The sequence below is a fragment of the Podarcis melisellensis genome (genome assembly GCF_964234715.1).
Source record: "Podarcis melisellensis genome assembly, chromosome: 12".
NCBI classification, from domain to species: Eukaryota; Metazoa; Chordata; class Lepidosauria; order Squamata; family Lacertidae; genus Podarcis; species Podarcis melisellensis.
Genome location: NC_138544.1, coordinates 59,842,417 through 59,859,819, shown reverse-complemented (window position 1 = coordinate 59,859,819; position 17,403 = coordinate 59,842,417). Strand labels below are relative to the sequence as shown.

The window sequence follows — 17,403 nt, the reverse complement described above, 5'->3', positions numbered from 1 at the left end:
ATCGGTCATCTGAAGATTTACAAACCAAAGCCTATTAAAGTATAAAGTGGCAGAGAACATAACTCTTTCCCGATACCTTCTCTCCCAGGACCTTTTGTTCTCCAAGAAGGGAGAATTCAGCATGAAACCCCTGTGTTGCAGTTCCTGAAATGGTTCAGTTCTGTCACCTTTGGTTGAAATAGGAATAAAAGATTCATATGTCCATGTGTTAATTTTTATTATTTGGCTAATTATATTGACATCCCATCTTTCTTCCAAGGAACTCAAGGTGCCGTATGCCACTCTAGATATCTGCTGAGGGACCTGAAGTGCTAGTTCCAACTGGTTTTAAACTGAAGAACGAAATTTACAGCTGAGCTTATATGCCACTTCCCCTACCAAAAAACTGAAGCTTGCAGTGAGATACACCTGCCTTGTTGATTCAAAGATGGCTCTCCTGCTAGCTTGGTCTGTGCCACATGAAACCAGAGATCAATGGGTATTTCTTTCTTTTTTTACCCACCTCTCTAAAATTGGGAGCCCATCGAAGATTCTGCTTTACTGGGGCTCCCCAAGTTATTCCTGCTAGAGCAGAGATTAAAACTAAGTTTCTAAAATTTTATTGCCCCTAGAAATTGAGCTCTGAGGTTTTTTTAAAAAATCGTGGCCTTCACTGATCATTTGAGCATCTGCAAGCCAAAGCCTATTAAAGTATAAAGTGGAAAAGAACAACTCTTTCCCGATACCTTTTCTCCCAGGACCTTTTGTTCTCCAAGAGAAGAATTTCAAAAGGAGATTGCAGCATGAAACTGCTGGATTGCAACTCATTAATTCTGTCACCTTTGGTTGGAATGGGGATAATAGATTCCTATGTGTTATTCTTATGTCCATGTTATTTATTTTTATTTATTAGCTAATTATATTGACATCCCACCTTCCAAGGAGCTCAAGGAGCCATACATGGTCTTCTCCCAGCAAAACAAAAAAAATCCTTCCAGTAGCACCTTAAAGACCAACTGAGTTAGTTCTTGGTATGAGCTTTCGCGTGCATGCACACTTCTTCAGATACACTGCTGTATCTGTATTCTTCAGTCTTTAAGGTGCTACTGGAAGGAATTTTTTTTGTTTTGACTATGGCAGACCAACACGGCTACCTATCTGTAACTATGTTATTGATATGAGCTTTCGTGTGCATGCACACTTCTTCAGATACCTGCACACGAAAGCTCATACCAATAACAAACTTAGTTGGTCTCTAAGGTGCTACTGGAAGGAATTTTATTTTTATTTTGTTTCGACTACGACAGACCAACACTGCTACCTACTTGTAGCTAATATTATGAGGCAGTTTGTTTTTTTCTAGTATAATTTTGTTCCAAGATGCAAACACACTCTTGGCTTTTAAAACTGGTGATAATACACACCAAGCGTTTCCCTCGGTGGTCCAAACTCAAAAGCCTGGTGACTTGTGCTCTGTGTGGGGCTGCCCTTGAGCTTGTCCCAGAAGCTGCAGTGAGTGCACAGTGAGGCAGACCCCGGCCACTGTGCTACATCCCAGTTGAAAGAATCGCACTTGGTAGCTGCCAATCTCACTTCAAAAGCAATGAATCATACTCTGATAATGACTAATACTTTGTTTTTATGCATTATCTAAAAGGAAGCACAAACCTATGCCACTTCCCCTTTCAGAAATGCTTAATTGCTAATTGAATTGACTTTTATTGTTATTATTCATCCACCGTTGGTCCACACTCTGCACTCAGCTCTCGTTTGTGGCTCCTAGAAGCTTTTGGTATGCAAATGTGGCCACATCTTGGGTCTGCTAAACCAGGTGAGGGTAGCCGATGGGTCTTAAACCCTTGGTGACTTAGGGACTTACCTATCTTCTGCATGTGAAGACAGGCTCAGCTGGATTGAGCAGTCAAGACCAATAGCGGGTCCAACAGTCAAGAAGGCGGTTTCTGCATGTGCGGCACAAGGAAATGAGGAGCAGTTGGGGCTTTTCAACCTGGGAAGGTAGTCCATCTAGGAGGAAAACTCTGATGCTAAACCTCGGCTGCCTTGCAGCTGCACTCATTTGTGAGAAAGGCTTGGGGAGTAAATCCTGAGGAACAATCTGTAGCCTTGTGGGATACCTTTGGGAGAAGAAAAGGCTAAGGAGTAAACGCTGTACAAATCTGGAGTCCCTGCAGTGTCTTGTGTGTCTCCTTCCAGCAGCCAAGCAGGTGCCAGGCATATTGTTCAGATTCCTTTGGACCACACCAGCGAGGCCAAGAGGGGGTCTTGTCATTGGGCAGCCCAGGACCTCCATACACACTGCCCAGGCTTATGCCCTTGAGATACTGCCATTCATCAAGAGACCAAAGGGCAGTTTGCAATATAGAACACAACATTGAAGAGACAAATGATGCCTTGCCCAAGATTTCATTAATCAGGTGGCAGCACCAAATATGGGGAATCACCACAGCACAGTAGTAGAGCATCTGCTTGTCATGCAGTGTTCGACCCCAGGCTTATCCCTACAGAGATAACACAACAGCTTTCCAGGTTAGTTAGCATAGTGGCATTCTGCTCTCTAAAATGTCAGCTGCCACAGCAATTACTTTCTTGAGCCACTTTAGCACTGTAATACATACCTTTTATATTTAAAAGGAGGATTAATTGTTAATTCATGGCAGTATGTGAGCATCTACTTACACATTTGCACTTTTTATAGACGGCCACGCTTGCAGGCGCATGACTAAGTGCTGAAATTCTCCATGATGCTCACTAGATTCTAAACGTTTTTGGGGAAAGGGTGTGCCTCTTTTCTTCGTTTTCATTATCAGTTATTTCTACCTAAGAAATTGGGAGAAAGCAGCAGGGTTCATCGGGGTTCAGATTAATGAGCCAACTATGGTGTAATTTTTCTGCAATAAATGAAGCCACTTTGAAACACTACAGCAGCAGTCCAAGGGATTTTCCTAGGAAGCATTTTATTTAGTCTCATCTGCAATTATGTGTGCTGAACACACAACAAACACATAGATAAAATGAAATTACTGAGAGTTATTGTCTCCAAACAACATTAAACCCATGCAAACAGATTCAGAGAATAGTGCAAATGATTCCCCCTCCCATGAATTCACTAGGCAAACAAATTTTATGATACTTTACCATATATGAAATGGAACATTTCTACTGTAACATTAAATCTTAAGATACTCTGCTTTGACACCGAAGTATCTCTAGTCTATCCATCTATATAGAAACCCCAAAAAGTCACAATGCACTAAAGGAACATTTTTTAAAAAAAACAACAACCCAACAATTCAAAATAAATTCAGGTGTGGGTTGTGTGTGCCAGGGGAAATGTGCTTTAAATGAAAGGTGTGTACAAAGTCTCAAGGTTCCGCAGCTTCAGATTTCTTGACCTAAGGAACAGGACAGCCCAATAGCTAAGCAGGTTAAAGGGTGTGATATGATTTCTGTGACCAGTTGTTTAATTCCAGGTTAGAAGGTGGGTGCCCTAGTCCAGGAGCACATGGACTGTGCCAGATTCCTCTCTGGAAGCTGCAGAACCCAACATCATGGACAGTCTTTGGGGCAAGGCGCCATCTTTTCATGAACTTCTGAAAGACTTTATTTCGATTTCATTGTTTGGAAGACTGTATTCTCGTCTGGTTTTCATATGTGACGGTGGACAATGCAAAAAGTTACCCTTGCAACTAACTGTCCACTTTGCAGCAAAAGCCATCATTTCTATTTATTCATTTATTTTAAAGATGATGGGATTACAGGTCATATTAAGAGGACTGGGAGGTAAGAGAGTATTGCTCAGCTACGAAGCTCAGGGCCATCCAGTCACTGTCTCTCAGCCTAAACTACCTTACAGGATTGTTCATTTAAGTATTTATAGACAGCTGTATCATCAAAATATACTACCGCAGTTTAGAGCAATATAAGAACATAAAACCAATTGATATCATAAAAATTAAAATTAAAAGCAAGTTAATTAAAAACAAGTTAACAGGAAAAATAAAATTTTAAAACAAGCATCAATAGCTCCTTGAAGGGGTGTACGTACTCTTAATGCAATAGAAACAAAAAAAGCAGGCTGTTAAAAGTTGGCACAGCAGGACCCTACGGAACCTCTAGTGGCAGGATGTTCCACAGGACTGGGCCCATGACAAGAAACGCTAAAATAAACCCTTGAAATCCACATTGGTAAAAGATGCACAGCTGTGAGCTGGGTCTTTCACCAAACATCTGCCTTTCTCCTCTGCCACTCTTACCAGAACACTTCAGCTCTAATGTAGCAAAGGATGAGATGTGTGGTGGAATGCAACTGACTTTTTAAAAAATAAAGGTTTCAATGAAAATTTGTGTACATAAACGAATGCTTTCAAACGTCCCCATTTCCATTTTTGTCACTTTATTACAACTGTAACAACAGGTTTTATAATGCTGTTCCTCTATTCCTAATTTAACCAAAGTTGCTTCACAACAACCACGACTCTCACCCTCCACTCCACCGTCCAACCGTCTCTACTGAAGAGGCCAGAGACCATCTTGGCCATCTCTCAGCCTTGCAGGCCTTTTCCCATCTGGCCTGGGAGGGCCCAAACCGATAGACTGACTCCAGCTGCAAAGGCTGAGCCTGCTGAACAGGCTCTGGGGCGTAGGGATTTCAGGGTGGGGAGGCTGTTGTGTATTTATTTTAGATCTTGTTGCAATTGTTGTGGAAATTGTTGAGCTTAATTGTATATTTTTAATATTTCATTCATTGTTTATGACTACTTTTCAGACATTGTATTTATTCAAACCTCCTTTGAAACTCAGCCAATCACCTCTCACCCCAGCATTCCAAACTCACTCTGCCCCACCTTCCTAGCTAACAGTACCTTAAATCTTCTATTATACTATACATATTATTATGAATTACTTTGATACAGGTGCATACAACTTTATATACAAATGGAGCCCGAGAGAGATACGATAGCCATCTTCTAAGATCAAAAGGGCGGTCACATGGAAGATGAAGAAAACTTGTGTTCTCTTGCTCCGGGAGCTGGACCTGAAGACATGGATTAAAGTAACAATAAAGGAGATTCCAACTAAACATCAGACAAGAACTTAGACAATACCATAATAGCTACACAACAATGTAAGGGAATTCCCACAGAAGGATTGCGTGACCATCTGTCTGAGATACTTTAGCTGAGATTCCAGCCTTGAGGGGATTGGGGTAAATGAACCTCAGGGTCGATCGATCGCTACAATTTTATGATTCTCTCCTCTGGAAGATCTTTCATGGGAAAGGAGATGGATTCTCTGACTGAAGCTCTTAGCACATTAGAAGCATTGATATGGTTTCTCCCCTGTATGAATTATTTTATTGGTCATGAGATTGATGTTCTGACTGAAGCTCTTTCAACATTACGAGAAATGATATTGTTCCTCTCTTCTGTGAGTTCTGTGATGGGAAGTGAGGTGGGTGCTCTGGCTGAAGCTCTTTCCACATTCCAAGCATTGATATGGTTTCTCCCCACGGTGAATACTTTGATGTCGTCGGAAGTTTGTGCTTGTATTAAACCTCTTTCCACATTCCAAGCACTGATAGGGTTTCTCCCCAGTGTGGATTCTCTGGTGGGAAGTAAGATTGGCCCTCTTACAGAAGCTCTTTCCACATTCCATGCACTGATAGGGTTTCTCCCTTGTATGAGTTATTTGATGGGCGGTGAGATGGGCACTCTCACTGAAACTCTTTCCACATTCCATACACTGAAATGGTTTCTCGCCTTTATGAATTATTTGATGGGAAATGAGACTTTCTTTCCAGGTAAAGCTCTTTCCACATTCCATGCAGTGATATGGTTTCTCCCCTGTATGAATTCTTTGATGAGCTGTGAGATTGGTGCTCCGACTGAAGGTCTTTCCACATTCCAAGCACTGATATGGCTTCTCCCCCGTATGAATTATTTGATGGGATGTGAGATAGGTGCTCTTATTGAAGCTCTTTCCACATTCCAAACACTGATAGGGTTTCTCCCCTGTATGGATCATTTCATGGGAAGTGAGACTTTCTTTCCAGGTGAAGCACTTTCCACATTCCAGGCACTGATATGGTTTCTCCCCTGTATGAATTCTTTGATGGGACGTGAGATAGGCACTCTTACTGAAACTCTTTCCACACTCCAAGCACTGATATGGTTTCTCTCCACTGTGAATTCTTTGATGGGACGTGAGATTGCCCCTCTCTCTGAAGTTTTTTCCACATTCCAAGCACTTGTAGGGTTTTTCCCCTGTATGAATTCTTTCATGGGTTGTGAGATTGGCACTCTGGCTGAACCTCTTTCCACAGTCCAAGCACTGATATGGTTTCTCCCCTGTATGAATTCTTTGATGGGATGTGAGATTGGCGCTTTTATTGAAGCTCTTTCCACATTCCAAGCACTGATATGCCTTTTCCCCATTGTGAATTCTTCGATGGGCCGTGAGCTTGCCCATCTCACTGAAGCTTTTTCCACATTCCAAGCACGGATATGGCTTCTCCCCTGTATGAATACTTTGATGGGAAGTGAGACTTTTCTTCCAGGTGAAGCTTTTTCCACATTCCAAGCACTGATAGGGCTTCTCCCCAGTGTGGATTCTTTGATGGCAAGTGAGATGAGTGCTCTGACTGAAGCTCTTCCCACATTCCAAACACTGATATGGTCTCTCCCCTGTATGAATTCTTTGATGGGAAATGAGATTGGCCCTCTCACTGAAGCTTTTTCCACATTCCAAACACTGATACGGTTTCTCTGTTGTATGAATTCTTTGATGGGCCGTGAGCTTGCCCCTCTCGCTGAAGGTCTTTCCACATTCCAAGCAGTAATATAGTTTCTCCCCTGTATGAATTCTTTGATGAGACATGAGACTTTTCTTCCAAGTAAAGTTCTTTCCACATTCCAAGCACTGATACAGTTTCTTCCAAATGGGATTTATTTGATGGGAATTTATTTGATGGGAAGTGGAATGGGAACTCTGACTGTAGCTCTGTCCAAACTCTGAATATTGATATGTCTTTTCCACTGTGTGGATGATGTCATGGTCCCCCTCGTTCCTAATTTCCAAGTCATCATTACCTGTAACAAAGAGAGAAATGGATTAGAGCCTCGGCAAGAAATGGAGCCCCAAATTATTGAACATTGCTCATAAACACATGTGATAGATTAAGTACAGAAGGGAGTTATATGTGAGATCTCACAGGGTTCACTGCCTTAGTTTACTGGCACTAACAGGGATTTTTATGGGAACCTGAGATTCAAAAAGCCTGGCTCATTTCTAGGATGGATTTTGTTTGGCCACATCTTGGATTCTTTGATCAACCAAAAGCCGACACAAGCAAAACCGAAAAAACCTGCCAGGGAGCTATTTCGACTTCCCTAATAATTCTGAAGCCTATAAAAAGGACCAGGCATTTAAGACCAACCTGATTATGGTTTAAAAAGGCATATCTGGGAGAAAAAGATTTTCAGACTAAACAGTAGATAGCTGTAGATGTGCATTCAAGGTGAGCTGTAGAGGTGTCAGAGTCCTAGATGCTGTTGGTGGCAATATTGAGCCCCATCAAAATATAGGAGGTTCTGCACATAGAGATATGTATTGATTTTCAAAACAGATATTGTGACGCAACAGGGAGCCTTACCAAGTGAGTCCATGATCTCACGATTCTCCTCCATGACTTTCTTATGCAGAGCTCTCTGGTCAGGATACAGCAACGCCCATTCCTCATCTGTGAAACGAACAGCTACATCTTCAAAGCACACTGGTCCCTAAAAGAAAAAGAAAGTTTCTCTTCTTAGAAAACATACAGATTATCCACTACACATTTCTTTCTTATTTTAACGGATTTTTTTTTTTGCTGCACATTTTAATTATGGATGCTTCTTTTAATGTCTTAAGGTCATTCTATTAGTTTGTATTTTAATGATGGCTATTAATCTATTTTTAAATGGATGGAACATCACACTGTGTTCTACAAAACATTTTGTCTCTGCAAGCATTTCTCTCTCTTCCCTCCCCATGTGCAGTTCTGGGTTGGGGACCCTCCTGATGTACTAAAGCTTCAAAGGGCGCATGGGGGCACGGAGAGCAGGAGGAGAGGGGGGGAAGCCCCATTGTGCAACTGATGAGGCTGTTTAGGTGACTCCTGGCAACCGTTTTGTATGGTTTAACTACTATTTTCATATTCAACCATCAATATATAAATAAAATAGCAACCAGTGGTAAATGATACTACAAGCACTCAGAAGGCAAATTAAGGTGAGACAGCTGTTCATTATTCTCAGCACATAAACCTCCTTGAATGGCATGTTCAGCCTTTGTTAATGGCAGCTCTGACAGAAGCCAAGAGGAGAGAGGTTCATCCTGGCCCAGAGGCACCCTGGCTGCCCTGCCCCTCAGCCTCTTTCCCCACAGTGCTCCTTCTTCCTACCTGATCTGGTTCCACAACGGCTGCTACTCCTTTGCCACCATGAAAAGATAGATAAGCAGGTCTTGCCAGCATCCTTTTGTCACCTGTGAGAGATAAAGGTAAGTAGGAAGCCATGGGTGTGTGCTCTCAGAGGTGAAGCAGCGCATCTCTAACTACAGATAGGCCTTGAAAAAGTGCCACCAGTTGAGTGCATTTTGATGTTGGTACCCATTTCGTATTTTAGTTGTGCAAAAATACATATCCCCTCCTTTAGGCTCTTGACCCCAAATATCCTCAAAAACATGAAAAGAACCCACAGATTGCAAAGAATGTGACCAAACAGATCTCACCCAGGGGTGTCTCTCTGGTGTCCAATGCAGTCCTCTCTACCTCAGAGGAATCAGGGTCAATTTCTGCAAAGATCACCGTTCCCTGATATAGCAACACGGATTCAAAACAGAGATTGAGGGGAAAGATTAGAAAAGGAGTGGCAGAGACAAAAAAATAAATGGTTCTCCCATATCATTCAGAGCCTCTTGAGGGTATCCTGAGGAAAGTCTCTCTCACCTGCTTTCTCTCTGCCTGCTTCCTCTCCTCTGCCTGACTCAGGAGGAAACCTTCGGCCAGGGCCACCGCCTGGGAACTGGTCTCCGCTCCACATTCCCTCACCCAGCTCTCCATCTCCGGTGGAAGGACAGCCAGGAACTGCTCCAAGATCACCAGGTCCAGCATCTGAGCTTTTGTATGCCTTTCTGGCTTCAACCACTGACGGAAAAGGCGGTAGAGTCGGCTGCAAACCTCTCGGGGTCCTTCGGCCTCCTGGTAGCAGAACTGCCTGAACCGCTGGCTCTGCACATCTGAGTGGAGGGTGTCCTCTTCACCCAGGATCTTTTGAACGGAGATTTCCCATAATCCCCCGCTGCTCTCAGTTTCGATGGCATGGTCTCTTCCTGCTTCAGGGCCAGCTGAGTCTAGCTCATCCATCTGGGCTCTCAGGAAGCCTCCAAGAGATCGGAAGATTGGTCTTATGCCCAGTTCTGTTTGTCCTAATGAGAAGTGCTACCAAATCCTACAAAGCAAATACATTGTTTTGTTATAAGACTAATACACGGTCAGGAGAAGAAAAAGTTTACCTGAGCAAGCATGGATGAGTCTTACTAGAAACCAGGGCTGGATTCCACCACAGCCCAGAGTCTGAGCTTTCTTTAACAAAGGAAGCCCTCCTTTGATAGATTCTAAAGATAGAGGTGGATTCTCCCTGCCAGATTTAAGATTCTTTTATGAAGCATCCTGTTTATGCTGGCTAAGGGAATGTATATTATTTTAAAACTAATTTTAGATCTCAAAGTTCATGACAATAGATAAGGTTGGCATGCATTTTTGTGGTACAAGAAGGTTAAAGTACACACAGCTTTCCTAAAAGTAAGAAAATCGGTTTATGAAGTATAGAGAAAATATATAAATCTATTAGAGCAAAAAACACCATGGTGGCTTGACCCACAGGAAGCGATAAAATTCAGTATGAGAAATGACTGGGCAACTTGCAAAGAACGGTTAATGGAAGTAGGACATCAACTAAGATTTAAGAGGTTTGAGAGTATAAGAGAAGAATTAACTGATCGGTTACAATACCATGAGCTAAATGATATATTTAAGATGGATTAAAAGGTGGTTTTCTTAATAAAAGCTCTAAATTTGAAAAAGAGCTGTTAGAAAACAAGACTAAATTGCTTTCAAAAATGCTTAAATTAATATTAAAATATTAATATTAGAATAGCATACGAAAGATGAACAGGTTAAATCAGTTATGATACACTGGGTGAGGGACTCTGGATATAACATACAAATTACAGCATGGGAGAAGCTATGGAGCTGGGATCTGAAGCATGTTATACATTGAAAGAAAATTTTATGAACATGATGTATCTTTGGTATTTAACTCCTAGTAAACTAGCTAAAATGTATAAAACAAGGTCAAATACATGCTGGAAATGTAAGAGAAAAGAAGGCACATGTAAGGTAGTAAAAGAATTATGGGAGGTGATATATAATGCACTGGGGGGAAATGTTTAAAATAACCTTTTCTAGAAAACTTGAAGCTTTTCTTTTAGGAATTCTAAGTGCTGAAATTCCAACAGATCAGAAAAGACTATTTATGTATGTGACCACTGCTGCTTGGATGTTATTAGCCCAGAGATGGAAAGAGAGTCTTCTTCTTCATACCAGAGAAGAATGGAAGATTAAGTTGATGGACTATGCCCAATTGGCAAAAATGACCAGAAGAATTAGAAACCAGGAAGACCCAAATTTTAATAAGGAATGGGGAAAATCTATAATTTACCTAAAAAAACCATTGTAAACAACTAAAATTATTAGTAGGATTATAATAACACTTCTGGCTTAATGCTGAATTTCTGGTATAACAGATTTAAAAGATTTGGATTAATAGACAAGATGCAGAAGGAAAAGATTAATATAAGGACCCACCAAGGGATGGAGGGAAGTTCAGGAGATCCTTCGGAATTCTCTTTTTATGTTGGTTGTTTGATAATTGGAATTTTTAAAAATCTGAATAAATAAATAAATAAATAATCAATCCTCCAGCCCTCCTGGGAAAGAAAGTGACCATGCAAAATATGCCGGCAACTAAAGGGATTTCTGTGAGATGAAGCAGCCTGGTTGTCCCTGCCTGTCTGTATTTTCAGTCAAAGAGCGAAGTCAGAAGTGTGATCGACATAGGAGTCGATCGAATACGGAGTGTAATTTGGATACTAATCTAGAGTGGGGGTCCTAACCCTGGGATCCTCAAAAGTTGCTCTCCCTCCCACCCCCACTTTGGGGACAATTTCTTTCCTGCTTCTCTCTCGTTTTCTAGCACTTGGAATCTGCAACACTCTAAAGACATGGTAATGGGGTGGGGTACCCCCAAAGGGGCAGGGTATAAATAATAAAATTGTTGTTGTTGTTTTCCTGAGGGCCAAGTGGGTGGGGTCTAAGGACACCACTTAAAAACAAGTTAATTAGGTGTAATCTTCTTTCTGTGATTGCAAGTGGTTTTAAACTGTGCTTAATATTGTGTATACTGTCCTGGGAACTTAGGGTCAAGCACAGGTAATCAATATTAACAACAACAACAACAACAATAACAATAATGGTACATAGCATATTCCCCACCCCCAGCCATATATTCCTGGGTGTTCTCCTGCATTCCACACGACCCCTGGAGGCTCAGGTGGCCTCAGTGATGGACCAGGGCCCATTTCTAGCTCCAGCTCCTTTGCCAGCCACCATCCCTTGGGGCCAAGGGGACAAGGCCATGGGGCTCCCCACTCAGGATCAGATGGGGCATCGCAAGACCCTCCATGTGGAGCAGCTGCCCTTGAAGGCAACTGTGAGGGACACGGGGAGGGGGCAGCGCCTCAGAGATTCTGCCAGAGGGCGGGAGCCTCTCTCTCTCTCTCTCTCTGATTGGCTGCCAGCCCTTTTGGAGGGAAAATCCGAGGAGCCTTTCTGAGGGGGAGAGTTGGGCAGGGCCTGATCTGAGAGGGGAGAGGGGGATTTAATAATAATAATAATAATAATAATAATAATAATAATAATAATCGAAGAGGTTCTGTCTGAGGGAAAACTGGCTTTGATCTAAGAGGGAAGGTGGGGATATTATTATTATTATTATTATTATCTCTGTCTGAGGGAGAACTGGCTCTGATTCGAGAGAAGGAGCCTCGCAGCAGCTTAGATAGGAAGAGGACCCAGTGGAGGGTCTGGGGAGAATATGGAGGCAGGAATTAATCTGGAGGGCTGAGTCTGAGGAGGCAGGAGAGGGAGGAGCTGTGGGAAGACGGACTAAACCAGGGTCTCCTTCCAGTCAGGAGGGGAGAGATCTCCCAGGAAAAGAAGACCCCCAAACCAAGAACAAGGGCTGAGAGGATCCCCTGGGTCTGTGGGAAATCCCTCAGGAGTGGGATGACTAAGAGAGAGGCGGATGGGGGGGGAAATGCCCCTCGCTCAGGAACCAAAGTATTAGGCTGAGAAGGAAGCTGTGCTGTATTAAAAGTATTTAAGTGTAACCCTGGTCATAACGAAGTAAATGAACAGAAACCAAGTTAATTCTTTTACCTCCTATGGTAGAAACCTGAACTTCCAACTGAAGTGCAACAAGTGAGCTTTTAGCAACTGAAGTTTAAGAAAAGCTGTGCATGTACTACAGTGACATCTTTCTATTTAGTTTAAGTAAGAAGCTAACTTTTATTTGAAAGAATGCATCTCCTGACCCCAAATTTGTTTCATGAACCTCTTCTTTTGTAAATAAAACTGTTCTTGTTCGTTCAGCTCTTTCCTAAGACTCTAAATCACTAAGTTTTCCCTCACACAAGATCCTCACAAGGGAGCCTGTGGGAAATTGCAGAAATGCATGTAATTGGCCTGCCAAGCGGTGGATCCGCTATATTTCATGGGGGGCAGTTAGTGGGGTGAGTCTGCCGCGTTATTAATTGGTGGCTAGCGGTGGGTTCTGCTACAACAACTCACAGCCTGGTCCAAAATGGAGCAACCACATTATCGGCTGGGTTCCCTCTCTTTATTAACCATATTTCCCCCCAATCTTTTTCCTCCAGAGAGCTCAAGGTGGCCTCCATGGATCTGCCCCTCCTCATTGAATCTCCTCAACAACCCTTGAAAAGACATTTCATTCCTGTTTTTGGTCATTTTGGGGCCCAATTTGAGGTGTTCACACCAGGGGTTCACTTAGGTCCCCAAGAATCTGAAGAAATGCCTCCTTTTCTACCGCCATAACTCCCCTTCCAGGTTTTGGCATCACTAAGCTACACACACAGCATCACGAAAGGGAGAAAAAAACCCTCCCCAGGAATATCCCCACCCCTTCAGGATTGGGCTGCACCTGGCTGATCTAAATATGAATTTAAACATAAACTACTATCTTCACTTTGAACCCATGTTCATCAATAGACCAATTACTTGATATTGTTTCATTGGTAACATAGGGATGTGTGCTGTCCCTACCTGTATTCATCGTATACATACGATTGTGTATCATCTGACCCGTCTACTGCAATTATTAAGTTTGCAGATGACACCACCATAATGGGTTTAATAACAGGTGGAGACAAATCAGCGTATAGAGGGGAGGTCCAAAAAATATCTCCATGGTGCCTAGGGAACAACTTGCACCTTAATATCATCAAGACAAAGGAGATGGTGTTGGACTTTCAGAGGAAGAGAGGAGAACTAGCCCCGCTGTGTGGAGAGAGTCTCTTCCTTTAAAGTCCTAGGAGTTTATCTCAGTGAAGGCCTTACTGGGAAAATCAACACAACCCAGGTGGTTAAGAAAGCTCAACAGAGACTCCATCTCCTGAGAGTATTGTGGAAGAATGATGTCAATCAACATTTGATGATCTCCTTCTACACAATAGGACACAATAGAAGGACACAATAGAAAGTGTCCTTTTATACTGCATCAGGGTGTGGGACGCTGGTTTGACATCATCTGATAGGAAGTGCCTACAGAGGGTGGTGAATCCAGCACAAGATATTATGGGCTGTCCCGTGAAATAGCGGAAGAAGGTTGCCTCAGGAGAGTGAGGGAAATTCTCAGGGATGATTCACACCCTGGCCGGCACTTACTTGGTCTCCTGCCCTCGGGCAGAAGATATAGAAGCAGGATTAGTCACGCCAAGCTGTTCTATCTGTTCTATCCGTGGGCTGTTAGGCTGCTGAATGAAAAGAGAACAACAGGGCAACTGACTTTCAGTAAACTAAGAGAGCTGAGGGGGGGGGGTGCTAGTGTAATCTCAAGGTATACAAGTTGTACAAGTGACAATAAAGTATTTCAATTTCAAGAGGAGGAAAAATGACCATTTTTCACACTTGACCTCAGTGCAACCCCAGGGGCTCCTGGCCAGGCCTTTGGCTATAAGATGCTCAAAGTTATCTGTTAACTCTTCTCTGTCCCATTTCCCCCTTTTCTGCTTTAGCTTAAACCAATTCATGAACTGAGAACTCTCCAATAATAATGAACCATGCGTTGAAGATATTCCTGTGCATATATTATGCTATTTGTGTGATGCAGAGAAGATTCAGTCTTTTGTTTTCCCTTATCCTTTATTCTTCTGATGATGCCTGTTCATAAAACCCAATAAAAAGTTATTAAAAAACAGACACAAAAACACAACACACACTACCAGGCCCCCCTCTGCGCTGCATCTGCAAAGCAGGATGAGACCACTTTAAAGAGTCCAAAGAATCCTGGGAACTGTAGTTTGTAAAGGGTGCTGGGCGTTCCTAGGAGATACCCCCCTTAAGAGTGTGTGAGAAATTCAATCTTTTTGCCAGGAAACTCTGGGAATTACAGGGAACCAGGCAGAGGGCCTTCTCGGTGGTGGCACCCACCCTGTGGAACGTCCTCCCACCAGATGTCCAAGAGAACAACAACTATCAGACTTTTAGAAGACATCTGAAGGCAGACCTGTTTAGGGAAGCTTTTAATGTTTGATGCATTACTGTATTTTAATATTTTGTTGGAAGCCGCCCAGAGTGGCTGGAGAAACCCAGCCAGATGGGAGGGGTATAAATAATAAATTGTTGTTGTTGTTGAAAGCCAGCCAGATGGGCGGGGTATAAATAATAAGTTGTTGTTGTTGTTGTTGTTGTTGTTGTATAGTCCAGGCTGAGGGAGTTGGTGGGAGAGGGTCTCCCAGTTAAGGATGCTGAGGGTTGCTAAGAACCCTACCCCCAAAATTTGTGCTTCATGCCAGGGGAATCTGGGGATTATAGCTGGGGCAGAGGCGGCCCTCCACCTCCCCGCCTTCCTTATTGATGGACTGCACAGCTCAGGTTTTCCTTTGATCTTTTGCGTATATTTCACGCCCCGTCCGGCTGCAGCCTCTGCTCGTCCCTGGGGCTGATCCTGAACAGTCTTCTCTGCATGCAGAGATACCCCCCCCCCGCAAAGTTGCAAGAAGCCTGGGGATCCTAAGGAAGACTAGAGCGCCAGGCTTCCTGCAAACACGTCCCCACCCTGCCTTTTCCTGGAGGGCTAGGGCAGGACCCTCTGCTCCCAGACCTGGGGGTCCCCACATACATTAGCTGAGCAGCCCCCCCCCCCAAGCACACTCACCCTGCAGTCCCGGGACCCCCCCCTTCTCCCCCAGACTCACCAGATCCCAGAATGCGCCACGAAGGCAGGGATTGCTCCGCAGACAGACAAAAACCACCAGCCTCCCTTTGCAGGAAGCGGGGGGGGGGCTGTTGCAATGGAGGACCTGCCCCCCTGTCTTGCCTGTCCTCTCTAGGAGTGCAGATCAGTGCCTTGTAACCCTTGCAAAGCCGAGCTCACCCCTCCCTCCCTCCCTCTGCCCAGGAGGTTTTATTTTGGGGGGCCCTCTGGTCTGGGATCTGAACTGCTCCCTGCCTTGGCCAGCAAAAAGAAGCGCAGGGGGAAATGCTCCCAGCCAAGAGGGCCCCCCCAAAATGAATGCTCTCCGGGTGTGCGCAATGCACGGGGCTCCTGCTTTCAGGAGAGAAAGTGCAGAGGGAGGGGGGGAAGCTTGGTGTCTCGGCTTTGCAAGGGTTAAAAGGAGCCGCGCTGGATTCCTAGAAAGGAGAGGAGAGGAAATGAAGGCGGGGGAGAGGCAGGTCCTCCAGAGCACAATTCCTTGGCTTTTGTCTCTCTCTGCAAGCCAAGCGCTGCCTAGGAGGCGCCTGCTGGGCGAGTCTCCTCTCTCTCCCCGCTTAGGGGTGCAAAGGGGAGAAGGGGAGTCCCAAAGAGGATGCGTGGGAGGCTTATTCCGATCATGCATGGGGGGGACGAGCAAGGAGCAGAGCGGGGACTCCTGTGGCCTGATCCTGCAGTTCCTCCTGTTACGGAAATTACGGGGGTGGGGCACATCTTGTTAAATGCTACAAATATTATGCATAAATGTATCCTTTCGATTTGACAGCTCAGGGAAGTTACCTAGCTTTAACAATCATATAAAATCAACTCCTTTGCCACTTTCCTCAGGGAAGTTTTTAATGTGTGACATCTTAGTGTATTTTTGGTCTTTGTGGAAACCGCCCAGAGTGACTGGGGAAACCCAGCCAGATGGCCGGGGTGTAAATAATAAATTATTATTATTAGTAGTAGTAGTAGTAGTAGTAGTACTCAACCCGAGGTACCACTGTACTTTGTTCTAATATCGAGTCTTGCTAGGAACCAGGGCTGGACTGCACCACAGCACTTACCCTAGCTTTAAGAAAAAACAAAACAAACAAAAAAAGGAATAATGAGAAGTACAGTAAGACTCTAACCCTCCGAAAAGAAAACTTACAATGCAGGCAGCCGAAGGGTTTTCTGTGAGATGAAAGAGCTTAGTTCCTCCTGCCTTTCTGTGTTTCCATTCAACGAATGAAGTCAGAACTGTGATTGACCCGGTGCAATTTGTCCACCAGGCTAGAGGGTGTGGGGTCCTCAAGAGCCGCTCTCCTTCCCAATCCCACTTCAGTGCCCATTTATTTCCTGCTTCTGTCTCGTTTTCTAGCACTTGGAATCTCCAAAGTTCCAACCCAGACAGACTACTGGGGTGAGGACTCCTCTTTTCTTTTGTTCTATCAGAAGAAAAGTCTCCAGAAACACCCCACACATACACACATCAGGATCAGACTCCATCTGGTTGATCTAAAGTAAAATCTAAACACCACCCTCATCAACGGTCCAACACTTTATAGTATTTCATTGACAACCTAAGAGGAAAAATGACTCTTCCCCAGGCAATGTGGACTGTTACCTGTTGTCAGGGACTGCCGCTAGGTCCCAGCTCACAGAGGACCAACGCCCAGTGGATCTTATATACAAAAGTCTTTATTGAAGTTTAGTTTCCATTTCCAAGCTCTGGGCGCGCAGACCCCACGTCTTGACGCTAGATCGGCTAAGTCCCCTCTGACTCGCTGCTAAAGCCACACCACTTTAAGATTCTAGCTTTGCTCCA

At 43.9% G+C, this 17,403-nt stretch overlaps 1 protein-coding gene across 1 annotated transcript; it reads right to left on the bottom strand.

Annotated features, from left to right (window-relative positions):
- Positions 1–2,937: 2,937 nt before the first annotated feature.
- Positions 2,938–15,725, bottom strand: LOC309381133 (uncharacterized protein). The gene is made up of 6 exons (XM_081931674.1): positions 15,595–15,725; positions 8,987–9,488; positions 8,770–8,851; positions 8,441–8,523; positions 7,652–7,778; positions 2,938–7,088 (listed from the first exon to the last, which is right to left on the bottom strand). Exons 2-6 carry the CDS (start codon positions 9,401–9,403, stop codon positions 5,398–5,400), a joined length of 2,400 nt encoding a protein of 799 aa, XP_081787800.1. The 5' UTR covers positions 9,404–9,488; positions 15,595–15,725; the 3' UTR covers positions 2,938–5,397.
- Positions 15,726–17,403: the final 1,678 nt, after the last annotated feature.

Excerpts from the sequence above, each read along its gene's own strand:
- LOC309381133 (XM_081931674.1), bottom strand. The coding sequence starts at position 9,403 with ATGGATGAGCTAGACTCAGCTGGCCCTGAAGCAGGAAGAGACCATGCC. Across the intron at positions 8,852-8,986 it reads AGCAGGCAGAGAGAAAGCAG|GGAACGGTGATCTTTGCAGA; the intron begins GTGAGAGAGACT and ends TTGCTATATCAG. Across the intron at positions 8,524-8,769 it reads CACCAGAGAGACACCCCTGG|GTGACAAAAGGATGCTGGCA; the intron begins GTGAGATCTGTT and ends TATCTCTCACAG.